The sequence below is a fragment of the Herpailurus yagouaroundi genome, unplaced genomic scaffold (assembly GCF_014898765.1).
Source record: "Herpailurus yagouaroundi ecotype Mexico unplaced genomic scaffold, PumYag 29, whole genome shotgun sequence".
Taxonomy (NCBI): Eukaryota; Metazoa; Chordata; class Mammalia; order Carnivora; family Felidae; genus Herpailurus; species Herpailurus yagouaroundi.
In genome coordinates this window covers 98,639,525-98,661,969 of record NW_024412377.1, presented here as the reverse complement: position 1 = coordinate 98,661,969, position 22,445 = coordinate 98,639,525, and the positions used below count along the sequence as shown (strand labels likewise).

General features: G+C 42.2%; 1 protein-coding gene across 6 annotated transcripts in view; it reads left to right on the top strand.

Annotated features, from left to right (window-relative positions):
- Nucleotides 1-22,445, top strand: part of PDE8B (phosphodiesterase 8B) — a 270,623-nt gene that overhangs the window by 138,324 nt on the left and 109,854 nt on the right. For all 6 annotated transcript variants that reach the window (XM_040450213.1, XM_040450253.1, XM_040450228.1 and 3 more), the window contains exons 3-6: nucleotides 9,452-9,642; nucleotides 13,143-13,202; nucleotides 15,496-15,553; nucleotides 21,805-21,893. In XM_040450213.1, coding sequence (XP_040306147.1) covers nucleotides 9,452-9,642; nucleotides 13,143-13,202; nucleotides 15,496-15,553; nucleotides 21,805-21,893 — 398 coding nt within the window. The remainder of the gene's footprint in view (nucleotides 1-9,451; nucleotides 9,643-13,142; nucleotides 13,203-15,495; nucleotides 15,554-21,804; nucleotides 21,894-22,445) is intronic.

Sequence of the window (22,445 nt, the reverse complement as noted above, 5' to 3'; positions counted from 1 at the left end):
ACATGATCTAGTCCTTGGTAGTATTAAAATTCCCATAAACAGCTCTATACTCCACTACTGAAAAACAGTGGTCTCTAATTTTGGATTTATTTTTAACTGCTACTCGTAAACTATGAAATAACAAAATGAATACAGTGCACTCATCACTCAGGGCAAGAGCTGGAATGTTTCCAGTGCTACTGTGTTTGCTGCTTGATTCCCATCACATGAGTTTGGCCCTAGATGCCTGCAGATGCAGGAGGTCAGGAGTCCCTCTCTGAGTGAGGTACACAGTAATCAAGAGATTGTTTTTAAAAAGATAACACCCTCAACTGAGAACTAACGTGTCATTCCCACTTGGTCTGATTGAAACATACTTTCGTTGATCCCTTCAGAAACCAGCTCCAGAGCACCTGTATGTTCAAGGCTCTGTCATAGGTGCTACAGTGGAAGACAAGTTTGCTCAGTCAGTTATATCATTTGTAACACTCCAGCTTAAGGGACAGTCATATCTAGTGAAGTGTTTCTGTGCTTCTGCTACTGATAATGTGACTGTCTTAGAAAAATCATACTATGTCCAGTGCCTTCGTATTTGTTTGTTCCCCCCCCCCCGCCTTCCCCCTCCCCCAACTTGGGGAAAAATATCTATTTTTACTTCACTGGCATGCTGCAAATGTTAAAGAGCTGGATCCGCCAGAGTCCTTAGGGCATGGGAGGAACTTGCTTGATGAGAATACTTCAGGATGTGGTTGCTTTTTGGGTGCATTTCTCAGTTCACTGGGGGAAACTTGCTCCCATGTCAGGACATGTAACATGGAGCTCTGCATGCACTGCATGAGCTGTCAGGAGCAGTGTGAGAAGTGGAATGGGTGGAAGTGTTGGGGAGAAGTGCAGCATGGTATCATAGAGGACGTCTCTCCTGGGGGGAGTGGCCAGGACTGATACTAAAAGTCCTGTTGTCCAGTCTTGGCAAGAAACTTAAAAGTAGGAGAAATATTTTGAGGCAGGAGATTCATATCAGCATTTCAAAATGAAGTGGCCTTTGCTTCATCACTGCCTTGAGGATATTTACTTGTTCAGTATGTAGAATTGGCAGGTTTCTGCTTACGGTGCTGTCCACTGCCTCCCCCGCTTTGCCACTCCCACTGGGCTTTCCAACTGGATTTGGAAATCCTATTCATCACAACTGTGGCCTAAGTGTTTCCTACCAAGGCTGTACTTGGCTTTAAGATTTATTCTTCCATATTGCACGGACACGGATTTTCTGGAACTGTTCAGTATTGGAGCTCATATGGCCTCATGGGGGCTATCCTTACATATTAAGTGAAATGACTGAGTTGTAGAGATGCTTTGACATGGTAACTTGCTGCAGGACTCTCCTGTCCTGTCTGTCCTTCATTTTATTGTGAAGTCATGGCTTCCACCTAGCCCAGTCAGTTCCGTGCGATTACAGAGTCGGTAGGAATTTTGGTCCCATATTTCAGGGGGAAAAAAAAATTAACATCATTGCTCAGGCTCTGGAGTCAGGCTGACCTCAGTTCAAATCTTGCTAGTTGTGTGGCTATGGGTGAGTCTCTTAACACTTGTAGCACTTTGTTTCCATGTCTCTAAATTGAAGATAATTCCAACCTCCAAATAATTGTTGAAGAGTTATTGAATAAGATCCTGTATTTAAAGTACTTTCATTATAATGGCTGGCTCTTAAATTTTCATCAAACCATAGCTGTTAATAGCATCACCTTCCTGGAGACGTTTAAGGAATGCTTTCAAACCATTTTGTACCTGCTGAATTCACCCCTCACCTGATCACATTGGTCAATAGTTTAGTATGTGGCTAATACTAATAAAATCTATACGTGTGGTCTATTCTAGAAGCTCTTTGTTACCCAGTGTTTGCTTAAAGCCAAACCAAGTATTCTGAAAATTGATGCTTAATATACAGGGGGAATGCATGTAGAGATGTGTAGACTCATTTTTGTTTATACAAATACTAATAAGTGACATTTCTTTAGGGAAAGGTTAGTTTTATCTTCATATTTTTCATAATTAGTCTTTACTGAGAAAATAGTTTCATACTGATTTGACTATCCGAGACAGATTATTGCTTTCCTCAAAGGTATTTGTAAGCATTTGTTGATTAAACTTGTCAAAGGAATAGTTACAAGGATTCCCAGCAAAGCAAGAGAGCATCTACTGGAGCCATGGAAAGTTCACCGAAGCAGGAGTTGGCAGATGTGGATCCAGCTCTGTTGCTGCTTGGCTTTGGGAAGGTACCATCCTCATCTGTGGAATGGGGGGTGATGGACCACCCTCAGAGTCCATTCCTGCTTACAGGAGTCCTGAGAGTCCTGGGCCCTGTTCTTGTAATTTCTACTGGGACACGCCCTTCTCCCAGTCACCTGCAGGCTATGTTACCCCTGTGAGGCTGCTCCCACCAGACCCCTCTGCTTGATTCTCTTGGCCCTGCCACGGATCAGCCCTTAGTTGGTCATTCTAGCTTAGATGGAGAGATGAATAAAACATTGTGGTTCTAGGAAGGTTTAGGTAGCAGTCTCCTTGCAGAAAGAGGGAGACCCTGCCTGGCAGTTTGAGTTCTTTGTAGTTACATGTGAAAAGCAGTATAGGTTGCCCTAGCTTTGCACAGTTTCAGTGTGTACAGGTTTCAGAGTTGAGATAAATCACACCAGATCCCCACAACATGCTTTGGATTGCAATTACATCAGTGTTCTCATTGAATAATTGCCTTAAATATGAACTGTGTTGCTAGCACTTCAGTCCACACACCACTATGTAAATAACAGATGCGTGGCGCAATCAGTAACCAATGACGTCACCTTTTTCAAAGTCTTCATGATTGATCTCTGCCTACTGTTCGTCCATGCAGGCACAGACAGCAAAGTGTGTAGTTAGTTGTCACCATCTTGTCTCTCCATGACCACACACATGACCTTACACACAAACAGATCATTCAGAGAGGGAATGAGCCAACACAGATGAAAGTGCATCAGAGAAATGAGAAGTGATCCTGCCAGAGGGAAGATTAAATTGAATGTAAATTAAGTTAGAGGAGAGAGCTGATTGGGGTGGGAATGTTCACACTGTCACATTGAGATGTTCTAGAGCTGCAGCCAGAGGTCGTTAAACTTGCAGCAATGATCAGAATCCATGGAGAGTGTTTGTGATGAAAGTAATGAAATGTCACAGAGGAAGTGGTACCAGTAAAAAAACAAAAACAGAAACAAAACTACATGTTAATTAATGAAACTCAGCCTATTTCGTGGCACTGAAAGTTGGGCAGATGAAATACTGGAAGCTGATTGAAGTTTAGGACTTTGTAGTTCACCAGTCACAGAAAAGATGCTCACTCTGTATTCTATGCTTACACAATTTGGAGAAGGCACATACTGTTCAAGCTATTTGTAAGTTTTTTTAAAAGAAAATATTTTAGTTTTCAGTGTTTCTAATGTTTTCATTTACAGTTTTACTTTATTTCATTACACAGTTAATACCAACTAAGATTTTTCATGTTTGGACAGAATTTATGAAGGTCATAGAATAGTCATTTTTGCCATCATTTAGGGCTGCTTTTTGTAGTTGCTGTTAGAGCCTGGCCCTACCAAGGATTGCCTCTAGTAGTGTTCTGACCCTGGACGGGACTCAAGTCCACCCAGATCTGTCCCAGAAGGAAGGTGTTGTCTCATTGTCCCAAGCTTCAACCTGGATCAGATCTTAATCTACTCTTTTGATGTGTTTACAGCAGTGCAGTGAGGTAGATACAGCAAAATTGTTTCCTTCTGCCCATTCCCCTGCGCCAAGATTCTCTTCTTGGATGTCATATCCTTATCCTCGTGTGGTCACTGCTCAGTAGTGCATTTACTATACTTATCTTTCCCTGACTGTCTCCCCTGCTTGCTTCCTAGGGGCAGAGACTAGACTTTGTCCGTCTCTATCAGCTTTTTCTCCCATTTCATAACAGTTTATAATAGATCATCAATACATACTCTTTGAATATTCTCTATATTATTAAAGCAAATAAAAGGGTCACTTAACTCTTATTCTTTACAGATCAAATTCATTCGTATGCCTTTAATAATTATTTTTAAAGTTTATTTTCTGAAATTTTGAGATTTGCCTCAGTGAAGGGTCAGTAAATACTTACAAGTGACCATGACTAACAAACTAAGTACTGATACATAGAAAATTTTTTTAAGTTTTTTAAGTTTTTTTTATTTTGAGACATATGGAGACAGTGTGAGTGGGGGAGGGGCAGAGATAGAGGGTGAGAGAGAGAATCCCAAGCAGACTCCACACTGCTAGCACAGAGCCTGACGGAGGGCTTGATCTCAAGAATCATGAGATCATGACATGAGCTGAAATTAAGAGTTGGACACTTAACCAACTGAGCCACCCAGGCACCCGATACATAGAATGTTAAATAGGGAGAGGGACTGTATCACTTTAGGTCTTTTTGGTTTTCTTTGGTTGCAAGCGAGAGCTCCCTTATACAACAAAGTAAATAAATGAATAAAAACGTATTCGTGCAATTTTTTTTTCTTTGTAGAATTCAAGGAGGAATTGAAAGCTCTGGCTTAGAAAGTGTGGCAGTGAGCCATCTCTGAGTACTTTGACAGCAAGAGTTGAAGGCTCTTGCTTCCATATCTCTACTATTAATGAGCTACAGGTCTCATTTCCTGGCCTTTGTGTCTCTTTTGTTCAAATCCCAAATTTCTGGAAACAGAATATCATTAGCCCAGCTGCACTGGGAGATAGGGGCAAAGTCCAATCCTAGTTACTTGGGCCCGCGACTTTCCTAGAAAAGATGCAATGTTCCAGAGATAGGCATACATCAGAAAAAGGTAATTACTATAGTACTTCACTGTAAAATGCATATATATATTTTTATTCCTATAGATTTTTCACTTAGGAGTTGAATTATTGAAAAGTAGTCTTTCTGATTTTTTTTAATAAATGGGAAGAATTTTATTTTTTTAAGTATTAATTCCCGTTAACATACAGTGTTATATTAGTTTCAGGTATACATTATAATAACCTAATAGTTCCATACATTACCCTTAAATGGGAAGAAGTTTAAACACTACCCAAAGAAATTCTCTCATGAGTGCTTTTACAATATAATTAGTCTTGTTTTAAAATGAAGATGTTATTATTTAGGTAGGGTGAGACCAACAGATCAGGAAATGACTATGATTAAACAGTTTGTCACTTGGAGGAGGGGGCACCCTATGCCATGACAGACCACACGTTTAGCACCAAGGTTGGTCAGGAGGCAGAGAGACCAAGAGGAAAATGTGGGCAAGAGTCTCACTGTGGCTTCTGTGGGAAGGAATGGGTAAAGGAGGGTAAGCAGGTTTGGCCAGCTTGAATCATCGCAGGGGAATTTGGGGCATAAAGGTTTGTCTCTGGTTGTTTGATTCCTGGCCCTGGAGTGATTAGGGTAGGTGGAATAGTGGTTCCATGCATTAAAGCGTGATAAAAGAAGTGGTAGGAGTCTGGGCTGTGGATTGATTTGCATTTGAAGGGTGCTTTTCTAGGCATGTTTTCTGCTATTTCCAGAAATTGACTAACCCTCTTTGGAGGCACAGGGTCGCAGGGCTTTAGATGTCAAAGTGTTAGAACTACAGAAAATAACAAGACATGGTTAATACCGTTGCTCACTTTGAATCAGTTTTGTGAGTTCTCATGTGGAGTCCAGTATAAGTTCCTCAAATGGCCTTAATGTGACCCAGCCCTCTGCTGGAAACTAGACTTTGCCTCTCACTCTTCCCTCTGTCAGAGTGGCTTCCTTATAGTTCTTTGAACACATCCAGCACACTTCCCACTCTAGGGACCAGTAGAGCCCTCTCCTGCTTGGAGTGCTTTTCCTTCAGACATCAACTTGGCTTCCTTCTCTGTTTCCTTCAGGCATTTGTGCCTATGTTACTTTTTCAGTGAGACCTACCCTAACCACTTTCCTTAATGTTGCTTCCAGTGCCCAGTTTTGCTCTCCCTTCCCCTCTCCTACTGTTTGTACGTAGCACTTAGCACTTTCAACATTCAGTGTCGTTTGCTTACTTACTATTCATGTTCTTTACCCCTCTACCTCTATAGTGCAAGGGTCTTTATTATTTTCATCACTGTACTCTAAGCAGTTAAAGACAATGCTGGGAACGTAGAAGGTGCTTGGAAAATTTTTGTTTATTAATGACATTATTTTTCCAAAAGTGGAACAGTCTGTAAGTATTACGAGGTTAATCTTCAGCAGTGCCCAACATGGGAATACAGTGTGTTCTTATTGTATTAGTCAGTTATTGAGGCCAGATGGTATAAAGGAAATCTAAAGTGTTGAGATTCTTGTTTAGCAAGTCCTAGTTCAGCTAGACAGAGGACTGAGAAGAAATTCTCTCATCTTATAAAACAGATGAACATAAGGGAAGGGAGACAAAAATAATATAAACACAGAGGGGGGACAAAACATAAGAGACTCTTAAATACAGAGAACAAACAGAGGGTTACTGGAGGGGTTATGGGAGGGGGGATGGTTTAAATGGGCTAAGGGGCATTAAGGAATCTACTCCTGAAATCATTGTTGCACTATATGCTAACTAACTTGGATGTAAATTAAAAAATAAATTTAAAAAAGAATTAACTCCAAAAAAAGAAAAAAGAAGAAATTCTCTTATCTTTTCCGACTTTTAAGCCCTGTGTATTGAGTTTTTCGTGTTAATACCATAGCTGTTATTGACTTTACACACAAACCAATTTATTCTACCTGACTTGTACACTGTAGCTCTCTTGTTAATAGTTTCATTTGAAGACTTTCTCTTCATTATCAAATCCACAAGGCTGTGCCCTTCAATTCTCTTAGAAGAGCCACCTGCCACTTCTTCCTAGAAGTAGCTCTTTGGTCAAAAACTTTTAGGAGCACTCTGGAGTGAGGAGTGAGAGACCTAGCCCAGGGTGAGCTCTTAGTAAGTGTGGCTGCATCCTGTGTTACTAGTGTGTGATTTCAAGCCATGTGCTAAGAAGAAAATGTCAAAATCTCATGAATGGACACTTTTCTAAAGAAGACATCCAGATGGCCAGCAGGCACATGAAAAGATGCTCATCGTCACTCCTCATCAGGGAAATACAAATCAAAACCATGCTGAGATAGCACCTCATGCCAGTCAGAGTGGCTAAAATGAACAAATCAGGAGACTATAAATGCTGGAGAAAATGTGGAGAAACGGGAGCCCTCTTGCACTGTTGTTGGGAGGTGCAGCTGCTGTGGAAGCATTGTGGAGGTTCCTCAAAAAATTAAAAATAGACCTACCCTATGGCCCAGCAATAGCACTGTTAGGAATTTGCCCAAGGGATACAGGAGTGCTGATGCATAGGGGCACTTGTACCCCAATGTTTATAGCAGCCCTTTCAACAATGGCCAAATGATGGAAAGAGCCTAAATGTCCATCAACTGACGAATGGGAAAAGAAGATGTGGTTTATATATACAATGTAATACTACTTGGCAATGACAAAGAATGAAATCTGGCCATTTGTAGCAATGTGGATGGAACTGGAGGGTATTATGCTAAGTGAAATAAGTCAGGCAGAGAAAGACAGATATCATATGTTTTCACTCATATGTGGATCCTGAGAAACTTAACCGAAGACCATGGGGGAGGAGAAGGGGAAAAAAAGTTACAGAGAGGGAAGGAGGCAAACCATAAGAGACTCTTAAAAACTGAGAACAAACTGAGGGTTGATGGGGGGTAGGGGAGAGGGGAAGGTGGGTGATGGGTATTAAGGAGGGCACCTGTTGGGATGAGTACTGGGTGTTGTATGGAAACCAATTTGACAATAAATTTCATTAAAAAAAATAAAATACAGCTTAAAAAAGTAAATAAATACAAGTTCTATTAAAAAAGAAGGATATGTCAAAATCATGTTGAAAATGATTCTGTCTCTTCTGGAAACATGGTATTTGGGAAAACAGGAAATGACTTAAACAATGTAAAACAAATGACATTTATGATGCATTCAGATATTTAATGATGTTAAGGAGCTATTGGGGAGGTTTAGGTATGAGATGGTGTTGTGGTTTTCTTTTCTTTCTTTTTTTTTTAAGTCTTTAACAGATACCAATGAATGAAATAATGTGATATGCAGGCCTTGCTGCAAACCAGTGCAAGTGTTGAAAATTGGGGAAGGGTAGAAATGAAGACAGATTGGCCTGGAGTTGGTTATTGCTGAAGCTGGGTGTTGGGTGCATTAGGTTTATTATAGTATTGTGTTTTTTTCTATATATTGCCAATTTTTAATTAATAAAACATCTTAAAAATGTAATGGTAATGGCTGCACAATTCGTCTTTCTGAATGTAAACGAAGCACATTGATGTTTCATCATCAAGAATGATATTGGTTATTGGCTTAAAGGCACTTCATGTTGTGACAAAAACCCTTCTGTTGCTAACTGTTTAAACCAGGAGTGGATGCTGAAAACCATTAAATGCCTTATCTGTGTCTTGAGATAATTGCATCTCTTTATGAGAACCTCTTATTTCTAATCATAGTAAATAAAACCCTTCTGCGTTTTGCAGAGAACTCTACAGTTAGTTAACCTTTAACTCACCAAATATTTCTGAGCAGCTAGTAAGTGCCATCTTCGCACACGGGTGAGGGAGGGGGTAGCTGGGAACGTGGTAGGCAGGTCCTTGCGGTCCTGAAGCTCAATTCCAGTGGGAGGATAGAGCATAATCAAGCAAATAAATGAACAAGTTCAGGCGGTGAGAAGGCTTTCTCGGGCTTTCTGCCAGAGAATCTGGTGCTGGAGCCCCGGGGCTGGTGAGGGGGACACAGGGTATTGCCAGCTTCTTTCCAGTGGGGCTGCACTTCTCAGGCAGAAAGGAGCAAGTTTTCCTCAATTTGGCTCCATTATCTTCACATTTCATGGTCATTCTTTCCAGACTCTAGCATGGGTTGGGTGTTAAAATTAGTTTTTGAGGTTGCTTTGAGTTATTTCCCTTTCCTGTGTCTTTCTAGGGATCTAATTGCTAGGCTCAGAGGGTTGGTCTTCAGGTTCTGTGAGGCCAACACCACCTGTACTGGAACCAAATAGGTATAAGTGTGAACCGTAGTCTCACCTGTGTTAATTATCCTGTTAATTTCACTGCTTAAATATTTAAAAACAAAGCCAACTGGGGAAATTAAAAATGAGCATCAGCCACCACCAGTGACTGAGCGCCTGCTTCGTGCTCCTGTAAGTTTCACAACTTGCTGGCATGGCATGTCTGACAATGGAGGAACTGTAGGAAAAATGAAGGAAATACCTTGTTCAAAGACACACTGGAACCAGTTGGGGGAGCTGGGATTTGAACTCGGGTAGCTTCTCTCTAGACACTGCATTTTTAACCATTATACCGTAGTCTTGTTTTTTAATAGAGTCTCGCAAGAATGATGATTTCTTGTAAGATACTTTTCTGCGTGTGTTTCAGGTTTTGCTGATCTTTGCAAAGGAAGATAGTCAGAGTGATGGATTCTGGTGGGCCTGTGACCGAGCTGGTTATAGATGCAATATTGCCCGGACTCCAGAGTCAGCCCTGGAATGCTTTCTGGATAAACATCATGAAATTATCGTAATAGATCACAGGCAGACTCGAAACTTTGATGCAGAAGCAGTGTGCAGGTACCTTCCCTAATGTAACATGCTCACTAAACGTTCACCCAGTAGCCAAAAATGAAATTCATTTATAGATGTCTTTAGTTCCATCCCAAGTATTTCTAAAATGTGTGTTGATGTTTCTTTTTAAAAAAAAAATTTTTTTTTAATGTTTGTTTCTTTTTGAGAGAGACAGAGACAGAATGTAAGTGGGTTAGGGGCAGAGAGAGAGGAAGACACAGAATCCGAAGCAGACTCCAGGCACCGAGCTATCAGCACAGAGCCTGATGCAGGGCTTGAACTCATGAGCTGTGAGATCATGACCTGAGCTGAAGTCGGACACTCAACCGACTGAGCCGCCCAGGCGCCCCTGTGTGTTGATGTTTCTAAGCAGTTTATATAGATTTCTGTGATGAAAGCTATAGGTCCTCCTATGAATTTATTTCACCTTTTCTGCTTTTCCACGTTTGAGTTCCATTGAATTTAGAGGTGTGATCTGGGTGCCTCAGAAAATGTCAAGGTGTTTTTTTCTCCCTCTGAGAATTGCTCATATTTCACGCGTTCACACACAAAAGACATTAAAATTCACACAGTTCTTATTATACAGATATGGTTTGGATTTAAACCAGATATTTTAATCTTAATTATTCTGTCCCCAAATGAACATCAGAAATGTGTGAAATACACATTTTTCCCTGCCTGACACAGATGGGGTAGATCGTACAGTAATCGCGGAGCAAAGGCAGCCACTTCACAGCCGCAGGAAATCTTCCAGGGATCCAAACTCTCCGCTTGTTTACAGAAACGCTTGCACTCCGGGGGGAGAAATGCATGCCTGTTCATAAATAAATGCAGTCCTAAGAGTTAGCCGTGGATGAACTGATCCGTTTAGCAGAATTGGAATGCTTTGAAGCTAGATGGCAAGAGGTCACTAATTAAATGCTAGACCGGCACAGACTCCAATTACATATGGAGCTGGAATTTTCTTGAATGTTAGTAAGTGAAATGAAACACAGGGAAGTGGGTTCTCAGATCCTTTGGTACTCTGGCAAGAAATGATTGGATTAAGTAAGAGACGTTTCTCAGCAAAGGCCTGGCCTTGTTATTTTTTGACCATTTTCATTTTCCTAAAGAAGAATTTTTCCTACAGAACATATTTTAACATGTCTTATTGGTCTCAGATATCTTGGCATGCTGCATAGAAATGTTTTCCTACTCATTTATTATATATGTGAATAAATACATCATAAAATATTTGGATGATAACTCTCAGTATCAGGAATTTTTTTTTTCTTTTTAAATGATTGAACGGATAGCATTGGGTCCTTTATAAATAGATCTACTTTTTCTTGGCCTTGACTTTTCTTACATGATTTTTCTACTAAAAACGCCATAATCCTTTGTGCATACATGGCATGATTTAAGACAAACTTCAGGTGTAAAAATAAAAAAACTCTTATAATTCAGGTAAAGACAAAATTTAGCAGATTTTACCATCTTCCTTCAATATAAAGAAATGTAGTTTTGATGTCTGATAAATATACTTCTGTCTCAGCCGCACAGAAAAACAGTGGGGGATCTGTGCAGGTAGAAGCCAGGTTGTGTATCTGGGAGTGTGATTACTGCCTGTTAGTGGTTATGTCACATGCAGCCAGAATCCTCAATGTGTGGCTGCCAGCACATGTTCCTAAGATGTGTAAGGGACCCACTCCTGACACATGTGCAATCTTCATTGTCATCTCTGGTCCAGGATCCCTGGATTTTTGAGCTAGACTGGACCTTAGCTTAACATGCTTCCTTGGACCCGTGGCCCACCTGTTCCAGTCCCCCTTAGTCCTCTCAGTCAGGAAGAGGTTCAGGTGTCTCTGACCGTACCAGTTTCTTTGGGAGGAAGAAGAATGAAGAAATACCGACAAGAAGCAACCCAGAACATGCAAGCCAGTTTCAGAAGAAGCTAAGTGAACATTGGCCCCAGCCCTGTTATGTTCGTAACAAGAGTTTGAGCCTCTTGAGGCCCACCCCTTAGAACATAGCCTAGCAGTATAGCCTTAACACCTCACTGGGGTGGAAGAGGTTCAACAAAGGTGAGAAGTGCTTAGTATTTCCCTAGGGAGTAGGGCACACCTGACTTGCTGTGCATTTTTTTCATTAGGTGCTGCTGAGAATTCAGTAGGTTCGTAGGTAGACAAAAACTATAGCTTCACCTTACCAGGACTTGTGCTGTGGGATGGCTGAATTCAGGAAGTAGTCTGTGCTAGCCTTGGAAGGGATATTGACTTACTCCTCTGTTCCACAGTGAGTGAAGCCATTGAACTTAAGGCGTTTGTTCAAATACCATTTATCCACCAGGGAAACCTTTACTTCCCAGGAAGACCAGAGCTGGTCATTTTTTTGAGCCTTCCACCCACGTAGAGTGAGGTCTCCAGGAATAGGAAATGGGAAGGTACATTTTTTGAGAAAGGTCAGGAAATTTTAGAGTTGAAGGAAATGAAGCAATACAAGCTGGCTTTTTCTGGGGGAGCGGTAGTACAAACATGTTGAAATGGAGAAGAGCTGAAATGCCAATAGCTAGAAAGATCAACAAATACATGCTGTTTCACAAATGACTCAGGAGCAGCCTTGAGCCTTCTGTTCTTGGAGATGATGGTTCTCTTCCCAGGGCTCTCAAAATAAACAGAGTCCAGACCAGGGAGATGGGTCAAAACAAGCATACTGCTTATTTGTAGTAAGATTCAAGTATGGGACCCTTGATTAAAAGTTCATCCAATTCACCACCCCTGACCAGAATAATCCAGAATCTGCAGGAATACACATAGCACATTTTCTAAGATGCACAGACCTCAAAATTCTATATCCTTAACTATTTTAATCCTATTAAATTCCTAGGGAATAAAGTACATACAGGTGGTCCTAGTACAACAGGTATCATCACAGTGATAGACGCTATATTGCAGCTTTTCTCAGCCCTAGTTGACAATCCAGTTGTCTCAAGTATTTGAGCCAAACAACAGTGCAACCAACAAAATTAGGTGTTTGTTTGTACCACCCTTAATAGGCTTAAACTGAGTTTGTATGTCCAGCTGCCAGTGAGTGTATTAATTTTTATAATAAGGTCATCTTTCTGGGCTCCCTGCTATTTTAAAAGAAAAAAAGGTCCAATGCAATGAGCTCCCCAAGTACAAACTGATAACTAGAGACCTCTAGGACTGCCAGTTTTTTTGCAGAGTGGAATTTCAGTCAGAAAACATGGAATTTAAGTGGAATTTGCCAGTTTTTGAAGTGGAAAATTGGCAGGTCTGACCTATTGGATAATTGCCTTGGCGTTAAAAACAAAATCTTTTTTTTTTTTTTTCCAGTAAAACAAAGAGTTTGTCCTAATCTACAAGGGCATCTTTCTTTGTTGTCTTGCATGTGTTTTTAGACTTTGTCTTGATTTGGTTTTGTGCCATTTTCAATGTGAAGTTCCGCATGCGTTCATTGTAACAAAGCTTAGATCACTTGGTTTGACTTGAGCCTTTTCATTGCAGGTCGATCCGAGCCACGAATCCCTCCGAGCACACGGTGATCCTGGCGGTGGTTTCCCAAGCGTAAGCTCACCTCCGTCCCCAGCTGGAAGTAGTACTGTTCATTCTGAAACATTTGTCTGGTGGAATCCAGTCTTTGAGCCAGCACAGCACTGGGCATGCCCTCGGCCCTACAACACCAACCTTAGATCTCACTCTGTGGGGGTGTTCTTTGTTTTGCAAGTTTCTGGAAATATTCACCCTTTTCTCTGTCATATTTAATTGCTGTTAACACATACCTGTACATCTTAGGAAAAAATGAGCACTCCTCGCATGATAGAAGTATGAGAAAATCTGACAAAGATGTCTGGGGAGAACATTGTTCCCGCTTATCTTTTCTTTGAAGATAAGAGGAGGGAGAATGCTTGTTTTTCACTAAGGAAGAAACAAATTACAGCATGAGAACAAAGAAGCACTCTAAATACGCTGGAAGGAAAGGATTGTATAATTTGGACTGTGACTCTTCAGTGTCTAGAAGCAGGACACAAGGTTGCATGCCAACGTTGGAAGGCAAAAAAGGGGGATTGGGCTGTAGGTATGAGATGGTGGGATGAGAAGGTTCTCTTCAGGGTTTGTTGTCTGAAATGGCCACCACTTAGGATGAAAGACCTCGAAGAAAAAAAGTTGTTTGTACAAGCTACAACCCTTGAAATCCTTGCAGTATCCAAATTGTGGTGTTTGCTTAATGCCATCATTAGCTTCTGAGAGACTAAGACCTTTATTTAGGGCCTAGGACCTACTGCATTGGCTCCATTGTGGCAGCTCTCACAGAGTCTGCAGCAAAGTTGCTGACAAGCCGGCAACAGAGACTGGAGAGTTTAGGTCTCCCCCAGGCAAGCCTGGCCCGGGGAGGTTTGAAATACTGTCTTCTAAAGCCATATTGGTACAGGAGGAAATCCTGGCTCCATAGTTTTACCCCAACCAAAGACTCTTCCTTCCCCGCTATTCCTTGGGTCTGTTGTTGGGAGCTTTGTCACTTCACTTGGATTCCCACTGTGGGCTGTGGGCCATGGAAAGGAAAGAAATTATCCTCATTGGTTCCTTACCACGTCATTATCCTCATGTGATATATGGGGTCTCAAGGAGAATGAGTGAGGGGAATCAAGATGTACACTCAGCCTTCTTTGCCCCCTTGTTTGTATTTTGTCTTGTGGGCACTATGAGGTCTTAATAGGGTGTTAGAGTCTCAGACATGGATACCAGGAGATACCAGGCCACGTGCATATTCCCCAAGGCTGACTCATTCCATGGACCCAGAAGAGAAATACTAATTTTTTTCTAGTCACATATTAAAAATACTTACTGATCCTTGACAAATAATGATTTGCTGTGGCTTGTTATTTTTCACCCTCTCCCCCCTATTTTTTAAATAATGTATTTTTTACAGATAGAGAATAATAATAAAATGAATGCTGAGTTTGTGCAACACAGCTTATGAAATAGAATGTTGTTGCTACCTTCAGACTCTTGTGTGCCACCCTACCCCTGCCCCCATCCCGATCTGTCACTCAGAGAAGGTAGAATCTAGAGTTCCATGGTAGAAAAGAGAGGACTGCGCTTTCCTATAGGGAAGGCATGAGCTGTAGGTAATGCCACCAACAAGCACCGGCATTTCTCTTCTTGTTCTCCACCTGCCCCTCCACCCATTTTATTTATCTTTTATTCCATTTTCCTTCCCTGTTTCCCAACATAGCATGTCTTTGTCATGCTATGAGCAGACATTCATTGTACTCAGATTGTTCTGAGACCCAACTATAGGCTCAGTATAGGAAACCTTCCATGAAATGAGGGACAATACCCTCAGTTTTTTTTCTCTTTTTCCTTTCTACCTTGGCATTCTTAATGACCCTTCTTTTCCATTTGGTTATGGGGTGCTGCAGTCTATAGTGCCAGTTGACTTCCTCACATTGCAAGTTGGACCCAGCCAGGTCTTGGGGTGGGTGTTGTATTTCCAGAAAGTTTGGGGGAAAACATAAAGGATAGTCTCTGGGATGAGCAATGCACCCACCTTGTCCCATCCATGTGTTTCAGCTTTCGAGGCCAGCCCAGCTTTGGAGATGGCCACTCATGTGTGCCATGGTCATGCTTTCAGGCACACTGCTGGAGTTTTCTCTCCTGTTGGTGTTCTTTTTGCATCTGGAAGGCAAATGTGGGACTCTGGGTCCTCGAAGGCAGGTACATCCCACGGACACATGCTGGTCAGGAAGCCACTCTTCATGCAAACTCCATGCTTGCCTCGCTGCTCGCTCTCCATGTTTCAGTGTGAGGAACCCTGGTTTGTATCTGGTGAGTGACTGCATTTTCTGCTTTGCTGCAGATCAGGCGACCATGAAGAGGCCTCGGTCCTCCCGCTCCTGCATGCAGGCTTCAATAGGGTATGTATGTAGGAGGTGACTCAGCACCCCTGTCCGGTACCGAAGCTTCATCCTTGGTTCTCACCTAATAGCACAGCCACAGATAACCTTTAAGGGAACTGAGCTCCAGGACCTTGAGGGAAAGGACGTAGCTGTTCTCACAGGACAGTAATAAGCGACTGCTACTCGCTACTCAAGCTTTTTCTCTCATAACTTCATGTGTCTTAGTCATAGAAATGTAATGACCTAAAGGCACATCTTATTATCAACAGGTCAAAATTCTGTAGTCCCAAAGTAACCTCACTTAAATGAGTCCAGTCAGTGAGACTCAGTCTTTGTATGTGAATGTTATACGGTATATGGTTAAAGTCCACCAAATTGGCACCTAGGGTTCTGTGTGCCTCAGGGCCCAGCCAGAGCTTATACCCTAGGGACAGACCCATGATGGCTTTCACATCTGTCAACTCGTGGTTTAAGCCATCCGTGTCAGCAAAGAAAAGTTACTTGAGTCACAACTACATGAATAACACTAATGTTCAATGTAAAGCTTGAGATGGATTACTCCACTGGCTATGACACCAAGAGAGAGACACAGGTTGTTCCTGACTTAATTCCTCACGCGAACGACAACTGTTCAAGAACAAGAGACTGCTGAGAGGATCCTAGGACATGGAGGTGAGGCTGAAGCACCCCTGCATCACAGGTGCAGTGTGATCACCCCTGCTGTGTCAGCAGGCCAGGTAGGAAAAGCAGTTATCCAGTGACCACGCTGCCCCTCCCCCGGCCAGTGCAGCGTCACCCGGAGAAGTCTTCCCTCATACTGAAGTGGAAAGGGAGCCCAGGGGTGACTACCAGCTCCCCGACCCCAGTGTTATGGGTTACTCTGTGGGAGCCCGTACTCTGATCTTGCAGTATGGGGAATCCAAGGAAGTCTCTGTGGCTCTGCCACTGAGAATGTGACTGAGGTGGGGGGCGGGCGAGGTGGGGCTGGGCAACAACCAGTCCCTGGATCTTGGCAGACTAAGTTCATACTTGCAGTTCCCAAGTAGTAACCCAACCAGTGGTTTTGCTCATCTTCAGGACCCAGTCACAGGTGCAGTCTGACCAGAGAACTCTGCAGAGTGCTGGTCTGCACTCTGTGAGGATTTGGATCCTCACAGGAGTTTTTGTTGGCCTTATAGCTGGTTTGCCCATCCTGTGTAGAGAGTGTCTTAAGGCCCTGTCTGACCAGAAAGACTGGATGCAGTACAACCCCGGGGGCTCTTGAGGGAGGGGCATGCAGAGCTGATTGTCCCCAGAGTAGAGGCCTTACTGGGCATGCAATATTTCTGAGCTATCTGCTATTCAAAGGCAGATTAATTCATAGCCCAGGCTGAGGTTAGCTCCTAGCCTCTCCCAACCTGCAGAGCCAGTTTGGGAAATTGAGTAGCCTGGAGTGACCCCTCCCCATCTTGCCCAGGCACGGAAGCTACACTGGCTGTGGAGAGTGTCTTCCAGCCCCTTCGGCCCAGAAGGGCTGGGGATAACTCCTGGATGCCACCCAACAACACTGGAGCCGACAGGCTGGGCAAGGAAGAACTGATGGTTTGCATAACAAAGCCAATGGCACTATTCCATCAGGACGCTTGGCAAACAGGCCCCCTAGAGTTAAGACAAAGACTTTTACTAGCTTTAGAGCTGCTTCTCCCGCTGCAGGCAGGAAATGTAATTCGTAGCCCCACTCATCACTGAACACAACGTTTAGCCTCTCCAGCCAGGGAACTGAACCACAGCACACAGAAACCTGCATAGCCCTCTCAGCAGCCCTACATACAGAGGTGCTTGAACAGACTGTACAGCCTGTCTTCAGAACACAACTGGTGGCCTCACCTGACCAGGAAATTCAGTGCACATTCTGGCCTAATTTGGGTCCCTAAAAAAACAAGCAGTACAGGCCTGGGATCCCATCCTGCTGCCCTGCCAGGGCAGGGCCGGGAAGGTCGTTCCCAGACTCATCTACTACTGAATACGGTACACAGGTCTGACCATCTGGTAAGCCTGACCAGAAACTTCAGTCAACTGTAGAACCCATCCTGTAGCTTCGCCTGGGTAGGGAGCCAAGCCAGTAGCACACTGCTTCATCCCTGTCATGAGAGTCTGACATTTGCCTTGCCCTGAAATAGATCATAATAGCAGGCCCTACCTGACCAAGGTCATTACCAGGAATCACACCCAGAAACCCAGACTGAGCTGACTGATGAAGTCTCTGCCAAAGCAAACCTATAAAGTCTGTAAGATGAGCCCAGGTACTCAGATGCACAGACACCAACAGAGGAGTCAAGGATCGTGAAAAATCAGGTAAATATGACAACACCAAAGGAAACTAATAAAGCTTCGATAACTGATCCTAAAGAAATGGAGATCCGTGAAGTGTTAGAGAATTCAGAATAACCATCTCAAGGAAGTTGAGTAAACCACAAGAAAGCAGAGACAAATAATGAAATTAGGAAAACAGTGCAAGAACAAAACGAGAAGTTTGACAAGGAAATAGCAGCCATCAAAAAAAGAAAAGAAAAAATAGAAAAATCATAGAATTGAAAAAATACAATAACTGAATTAAAGAACTTAGTAGAGAGTTTCAGAAGTAGACTTGACCATGTTGAAGAAAGAATCTGGGACCTGGAAAGAATCTGGGACCATAGGAAATAACCCAGTTAGAGGAATAAAAAGAAAAAACAGAATGAAAAAGAGTGAAGAAAGCCTAAGGTAATGATGGGACACAATGGGGGAAAAAAGCCCAATACTTATAATATTCTCATTATAGGTATTTGCAAAAGAAGAAGAAGGACAGAAAGTACATTTAAAGTAATAATGGCTAAAAACTTCTGGACCTCGGGAGAGAAATGGACGTCCAGATCCATGGGGTCCAGAGGGCCCCAAATAGGTTGAACCCACATATGTAATGGTGCTTTGCTACCCTGGGTTAAAAAAACAATCCTTGTCATAGAGCACAGAGAAGCGGGAATGTGTGATGTGGTTTTGTGCTTTGGTATGCCTCGGTGTGCAGGAGCAGTTCTCTTTAAAATACTCAAGGTAGCATAGTGGTTCACCTGTGTAATAGAAATATTTCTATTTAGCACTGTAACTCTCCTGACAGCATTGTCCATCATCTCCTCTATCAAAGGCTGGCATTGGGAGTCATGTCTTAATGAGAATGCCTAGGACAGTGCTTCTGAGTCCGGGAATGGAGAGTTGCAAAAGGAAATTGTCAAGCCATGTGGCTGAGACTTCCTTTCTTAGGCACTTCCTAAGAAACGATGTAGTCATTTGCAGCTTTCGTAGGTCTTACATTAAATGGTGATCCCCATCCCAGCCTTGTTCTTCACCTGTGAGGCAGGATCTCTGGGAGTGTGAGGAGGCAGGTTTTCTGCACTATCTGGGAGCTGACAGAATAGCATGACACACTGTAGGTTCTGTCAGTGAGGATCTACATAGGTGTTGTTAACCATCCTTCAGGAATATTCTGCTTGTAATTCAGTGAGCCTACCTCTAACTGGTTTAGAGATTGTCTGGAGGGCTGAGATACCCATTATATCCAGGAGGAACACCTGACCCTCTTTGGGTACAAATGCCATTAAATAAATTGAGGAGGTGAAGTTCACAGTTTCCTTTTTAGTCCTTTGGTAACCTTTGGTCCGTGCTGCTCTAGTAGGTTTCATTTCCCTTTGTTGGGCTGTGGTGCTGCTCTTGGCAGTCAGCCATTGTGGATAACACTCTTCAAGGGAGCATGAAAGATAGTACCTGTCAGGGACCACCTGGCAATCTTTAATGCTGAGTCTGATCAAAGCCATTTACCAGCTAGGTCAGGGACCCCCCCCCCCCAAATAGCTTGAGCTCTCCTGTGAGAAACATGCCAAACCTACTGAGGCTTTACCTCCTGGGTTACTGTGGCTCAAGATCAGCTGAAGCTCTCCAGGTGGCTAGTCTCCTTTTTTGGGTAAAATCTTGTCTTTGGCAGCTTTCTCCCCAAGCACCCTTCCAAATATGCTGGCTATTCTTGAGTTTGTTTCTCATCTCTGGGTTGTTTTGACTGTATTAAATCATCTGCTAAAACTCTGGTCTGTGTTGTTAGCTAATTGGCCAATGCATCAGTCTGTAGGTCCCTGAGTGGGGATCCAGGAACAAATTGTGCCATCAGATGTTCCACAACAGCTCTCCATGAAGCTTTGGTAGCTGTGTATAAGTGGCTCACTGCATGGTACTCAGTCCATTCGGAGCCTTTTACAAACCAATATCTTATTAAGCAAAGGGCAATAGCAGCTGCATTTATATCAACCTTTACATGCCCCTTTTCTGTTTGAAATGACACTTACTTGCTCAACAGGTGTTCGTGAAGCACTTACTGTATGAAATACAATCGGGTAGGCCTGCTGTGAGTACAGCAGTTGGATGCGCTGGGGAGGCTTCCTGTGGAGGAGCAAGTGGAGAGCTAAGATGGACTGTTAGGTTCCATTTGAGGGGATTTACTTAATCCTCATCTACACATAAGAAATTTAATATTTTCTCCATTTTTGCAGAGGAGGAAGCAGTCTCAAAATGCCTAAATAGTTTGCAAGAGCTCATGACAAAGTTAAGGAGGAACAATGTGTTATTTAACTCCAAACTCCGCGTTGGGTCCACCAAAGTAGTAGTTCCCAAACTACTCTGTGGCGCACTAGTGTTCCAAAAGTTCTTAATAGGTGTTCCACGAAAAAAGGCTTCCATGGTCAAATAAGCTTGGGAAATCAGTGAGAACTGTTCCTCCTCTTCCCACCCCTGGAAATGCACAATGCATGCTAGGAACATTGCACATGAGCATATTGAATGCTCTGAGAAGTTCTGTCTTAAAGAAACATTCTAAATTTCTGAATGTGGGGCCCACGAATCTACATTTTTAGAAGAATGCATGGTGATTCCTAGCATATTGAAGTTTGAAGTTCACTACTTTTGATCCACTCACATTATTTCAGTAATAGGAGTTAACATAGCCTAGAAAACCACCAAAGAGTAGAATCTTCTACCTTCGGTCTATAGAAGAGTCATTAAGTGCCAAACAAGGGGTGTGCAAAACAAGGGCTCCAGTGTTTAGAAACCATCACCTGTAGAAAGCTCTTTTTCACTACAATGGAAGTTCTTAGAACTAAAGAAAATAAGATCTCAGTAAGTTAGTACTTAAATGAAAGTGAAAATACAGTATGATTTTACAGACTGTATTTAAAGTATTACACACACACACACACACACACACACACACACAGGCATTGGAGCTTAAGGGAGATAAACCAAACGTAATGATATCTCCAGCTTATAACATTGTTAGTGACTTGGGGTTTTTTCCTCCATGACTTTCTTTACACATTTTTAAATTAATGTGTATAACTTTATAATTAAAAACAGACAATAAAATTTATTAAAATTGGTGTCTTTAAAAAAAATCTGCCCAACTGTTGATTGTAACACTTTTGAAACTGATTTTTATCACAGATCCTTTTTAGTATCTTAGAAAGCATCTGCTCACAATGCTCAGAGCTTGTCTACAGGCTTTTACATAATCTCCACCCATCCAGAAGCTCAGCCTGAGCCTAACCATGTTTAACTTTGCAGAAAAAGAGAAAGTATTTCCCTTCTTTGTGTTTGTGTTCTGTGTTCATGCCCCCCCCCCTTTCATTACCCTCTATCAGCTTCCCCCTGGAGTAGTGGGGAACCAGAAGTATTCCCCAGGGAGAAGCCATCCATGCTAGATGCATGGTGTGTGTGTGTGTGTGTGTGTGTGTGTGTGTGTGTGTGTGTGTAAGAGGAGAGTGCATTTGGCAATCAGAAGATGAGGAAGTTAGCAAAGAAGGGTCTCTTCCCTTGAAAATGACCATTCATACTGTGGCACATTGCATAAGTGTCCAGTGTGGGGTTTGAAAAGACTTTTCTTAGTGCAAAATAAAGCCAAAATGTTTCAGTAATTAACAAGGGGGGAGATGCTGTCTCTGCCCTTGTATGTTTATTTTCCTGTGAGTATTTGTGATGAAGTTTTTCCCCACCTTTGTTACCAGGGGAGTTAAGCATACAGTATTACCTTATCGGTTGTTTCTCATACATTTAAACAAGCATTTCAAAGAGCTTGACAACTGTTTTGTTTCATTTCAATTTCTCAAGTTGTCTTATGTAACAGAGTTACCTGGGGTGGGAAAAACTAAGTTCCTTTATTTGACTCCTTAAGAAGTCATTGTATGTCTTACATATTATCTTTGTTTTCTTTTCAGAGATTTATGGAGAATAGCAGCATAATTGCTTGCTATAATGAATTGATTCAAATAGAACACGGGGAAGTTCGCTCACAGTTCAAACTACGGTATGTAGCAAAAATAAGAAGGAACACAAGGTTAACAATGTTGTACAAAAGCTTCTGTCATCAGACTGATGTTCACAGGTTCCTAGCTGAATGCCAGGGATTTTGAAACTGTTAGACAGGTGATGGTAGCTGGTAAATGGCAGAATCCAAACTAGGAGCCCTTTGCTCAATGAAATAAATTAGAAAACATCTCTTTCTTTGACAGTATTTTACACTAATTAAAGCAGTTTTAAAATTATAGTCTAGGAAAAGTAATGTTTAATTTTCATACAATTAAATTGAGATTAAGAGTAGCCTTTGAGGATTACCTTCTATTTACTACTCTTTTAACATTTATAAGTTCTTGCTTGGATTGTTAAGAACAGGAGCAAACCCATGGTATATCTGTTATGCCAGCCATAATAATTGCTATGTAACCATGATAGCAATTTCATGAGGTTTGTTTGTGACCTCAGTATGCATGAAGTGTGTTCAAGAAACTTACTTTAAGTCTCCTTAAAGGCAAATAGTGCTTTAAAAGCAGGCTTTTCATAATGTTCACTTCTGAGATGG